The sequence below is a fragment of the Sapajus apella genome, unplaced genomic scaffold, assembly GCF_009761245.1.
Source record: "Sapajus apella isolate SASKATOON/1434 unplaced genomic scaffold, GSC_monkey_1.0 scaffold3271, whole genome shotgun sequence".
NCBI classification, from domain to species: domain Eukaryota; kingdom Metazoa; phylum Chordata; class Mammalia; order Primates; family Cebidae; genus Sapajus; species Sapajus apella.
The window spans coordinates 4,288-7,616 of record NW_022440197.1 but is presented as its reverse complement, the minus strand read 5'-3'; the positions used below and the strand labels follow the sequence as shown (position 1 = coordinate 7,616).

The 3,329-nt window shown below is 65.6% G+C and overlaps 1 protein-coding gene across 1 annotated transcript; it reads left to right on the top strand.

Annotated features, from left to right (window-relative positions):
• Window positions 1-314: 314 nt before the first annotated feature.
• Window positions 315-2,271, top strand: PVALEF (parvalbumin like EF-hand containing; the record flags this gene model as incomplete). Its single annotated transcript, XM_032273423.1, has 3 exons — window positions 315-450; window positions 714-829; window positions 1,684-2,271. Coding segments are annotated over 3 exons (299 nt in total), but the record flags the coding sequence as incomplete, so codon positions are not given.
• Between the last annotated feature and the right edge of the window lie 1,058 nt (window positions 2,272-3,329).

Genomic DNA, 3,329 nt, shown 5'->3' with positions numbered 1-3,329 from the left:
GGGGAAGGCAGGGATGTGGGGAGCAGGACCTGCGGAGGCGGGATGTGGGGGGTGGCGCGGTACCTGCAGGGGCAGGGATGTGAGGGTGTAGGACCTGTGGGGGTGGGGACATGGGGGTGCGGGACCTGCGGGGGTGGGGACTTAGTGCAGGAATGTGGGGGGACAGGACCTGCGGGGGCGGGGACGTGGCAGGGAGGGACCTGCAGGGGCGGGCACCTAGGGGTGAGGCCCGGCAGCCCCATCCCAGGGCAGCATCTTCCCCGAGGCCCCGCCCGAGTGGGGCGGCCCTCGGTGATCCAGCCTGGTTGCCCCAGGGTCCTTCAACTACCTCAAGTTCTTCGAGCACATGCGCAAGTTCCACGCCCTGGAGCAGCTGGACGACGCCATCCGCAAGGCCTTCCAGGTCCTGGACAAGGATAAGAGCGGCTTCATCGAGTGGAACGAGATCAAGTAATGCCGGCAGCAGGGGAGGCGGGGCCCAGGCCACCAGGAACCCCAAACGCTCACCCGGCAGACCCGGCCTTCCCCCACCGGGTCCCCGCCAGCCTTGTGGCAGGCAGGGCTGAGCCAGAACCAGCTAGAGGCCCAGGAAGCCCAGAGGCCCAGGCTCCCGGCCCCGAGTGCCCTCGCCTACTTAGTGAGGGTAAACGGCCGGAGCCACTGGGCACTGGCCAGAAGCCCCTCAGCCCTGACTCCAGCCCCCTTGGTGCCAGGTACATCCTGTCCATCATCCCCAGCAGTGGGCCCACAGCCCCGCTGACGGACGAGGAGGCCGAGGCCATGATCCAGGCGGCGGACGCAGATGGGGACGGAAGGATCAACTACGAAGGTGGGGCCCGCTCCGGACATTCCTTACCTGGCCAGGCTGTCACACTTGCCCAAGGCCCCGCCCCAAGGGCACCTGCACGCAACTGGCAGACGAGGAAACCCAGGCTCAGGGGGCTGGGCCAGGAGCCGAGGGACTCTTCCTGGGGCCAAGGACCCCACTGCAGAGAGGTGGCTGGGAAGGCTTCGGGAAGGCCAGCTGTGGTGGAGCCGGCGGGTATGGGGTCTCAGGCTCGGGGCCGCATCTTCTGGGAGGTCCAGGGTCTTCGAGGCTCTCCATGGCTGCCCTGAGGTCTGGGCCATCTCACCTCCGCCCAACCCCAGCTGCGGGCCATAGGCCTGGAGGGCAGAGGGCACACAAGGTGGGCCGGGCCTCCAGATGCCCCCTGCTCAGCCGTGGCCCTGTCCTCATCTGCCCCGGTCTGGAAACCGCAGCAAACCCCGCTCATGGAGGGCCACGAGTCTTGACAGGGGGCAGCCTGGCCCCTCAGAAGTCAGACCCCCTAGCTGTTCCATGCCTCAGTTTCCCCACTGAGAGATGATCATAGGAGTGAGCTCCTGCTCTCAGAGGGTCTGTGGGAATTCCTGAGGGTCTCTGTAGAGACCCAGGCCATTGCAAGCCTGCAGTCCCCAGCTGGGGTCAACCCATGATAACCAGGCAGCCGGGTCCAAGGCATGGGGCCCCGGCCAGACAGGCTGGAGGCCTGCTCCCCACTGAGGGGCTCAGGGACAGGACCCTCTGGACCATGCAGTCCAGTCCTGGCACCCTCCCTTTGCCTCCTCTGAGAGTTAAAAGGCCTGCAGGGATTGGGGGACGTGAGACAGGGGTACTTACTAGAAATTGGTCTGTTGCTCTAGAATTTTCTGAATTGATCAAAAAGGAGAAAATTCCAAAGAAGAAGTAGCACCATGACCAGCCCTGGCCAGCCGAGGGGCTCCTATGGGGTAACTCGGGGGGACCGCGTGCCTGGGCAGAAGTCGCTGGGGCATGTGGGAGGAGGCCGCCATGAGGGTGGACTCAGCTCTTGCCAGAAAATGGAAGAAAAGCTGCATTAAGTGAATGACGCAGCCTCGTGTGTCTGTTGGGGGTGCTGGTGTGAACGGGGGTGGGGGCAGGATCAGGGCCATGGGTGACGACAGCTGGGGGCAGGGCGGGCAGGTGAGGAGTAGGAGGAAGACGGCCTTCTCCCATCCCTGAGCCCCACCTGGCTGTGGGCACCCCCGAGGGCGGCCTTGCCGTGAGGTCCCATCCAGGTGGGACTCCCGGTCAGCAGGTACATGGTACTCTCTGGGCCCAGACCCCTGAAGGGCCCCCTCCTAATCTGCAGTGGGCCTGGCCTGGGGCCACTCGGGGCCACACACCCCCACTTCACACAGCAGCTGCCTGAATGTGGTACGGGGACACCTGCAGCCCCCGGGTGCCCCTAGTTCTAGGCAGAAGCACCCGAAGCCTCTCCTCCGCCCCCATCTCCTGCCTGCTCAGGCTCCCGGGCTGGCCCTTCTACCTCCGGCCGTGTCTCCCTCCGTGGTGCTCCTCTCCCTGCTTAGTACCCCAGCCCAGCTTTTGGGCCTCTGTCCCCCTGACACTCCCTTGCCTAGAGCTCCTCATCTAGTGGCCTAAGGACCCCCAGGCCCCCAGGCCCTGTGTGGGAGGAGTGGCAGGGGCCTGGGCCCCTCGGTGCCATTTGTGGATGTGGGCATTGGCCTCCAGCGGCTCACTGGCCACACAGGACTCCAGGCTCTCTGGGCTGGTGGCACTTAAGGCGCTGGGGACCTGAGTCCTGGCTCGCCCTGGAAGGGAAGACACCTGCGCATCGGGGGAGCCCTTGCTGGGCTTAGGGGAGCCAGAACGGTGCTACTCCAGGGGTGGGAGCTGCTCCAGGGGCAAGCGAGGCATTTGTTGGGGTCAGTTTGTCGCAGTGGCAAGAATGAGGCTGATTCACACCACCCTCACGACCCCTCCGCAGGTAACTACTTGGGGAGCAGGACCTGGTCCAGGGCTGCCGCTGGTGCCCCTCAAACCCCCAGGACGCCAGGGTGGGGTTGCAACGCTTGACCTATGGCTCCCCTATCCAGAGGGCAGAGGTGCCTCTGGCCACTGCTCAGCCCCGGTCGAGAACCCGGGCCGCCCCTCCTGGCTCCATCTCGAAATATGCAGAGCCCGAGCCCCCGCCCACACCACCCCGCCACGGTCACTCTTGCTTGGGCAGCCACCGCAGGCTCCCGGTTGGTCTCTCCACCTCCAACCCCTGAAGGTCCACTGTCAACTTGCCGGCTGGAGGCCTCCCTCTGGGAACCCTCCTGGGGCCCTCCCCTCACACAGGGTGAAGCCAGGCCCTAGGGGCCTCACAGACTGTGGTTCCCACTTTCCCTCTGACCTGAGACCCCCATGCCCTGCCCCTCCCCATGCAGCCATGGGACGCCCCTGCTTCCTCAGCCAGAATCTGCTCCAGGGCCTTTGCACGGTAGGCCCTCAGCCCAACACGCTCTTCCCTAGACATCCC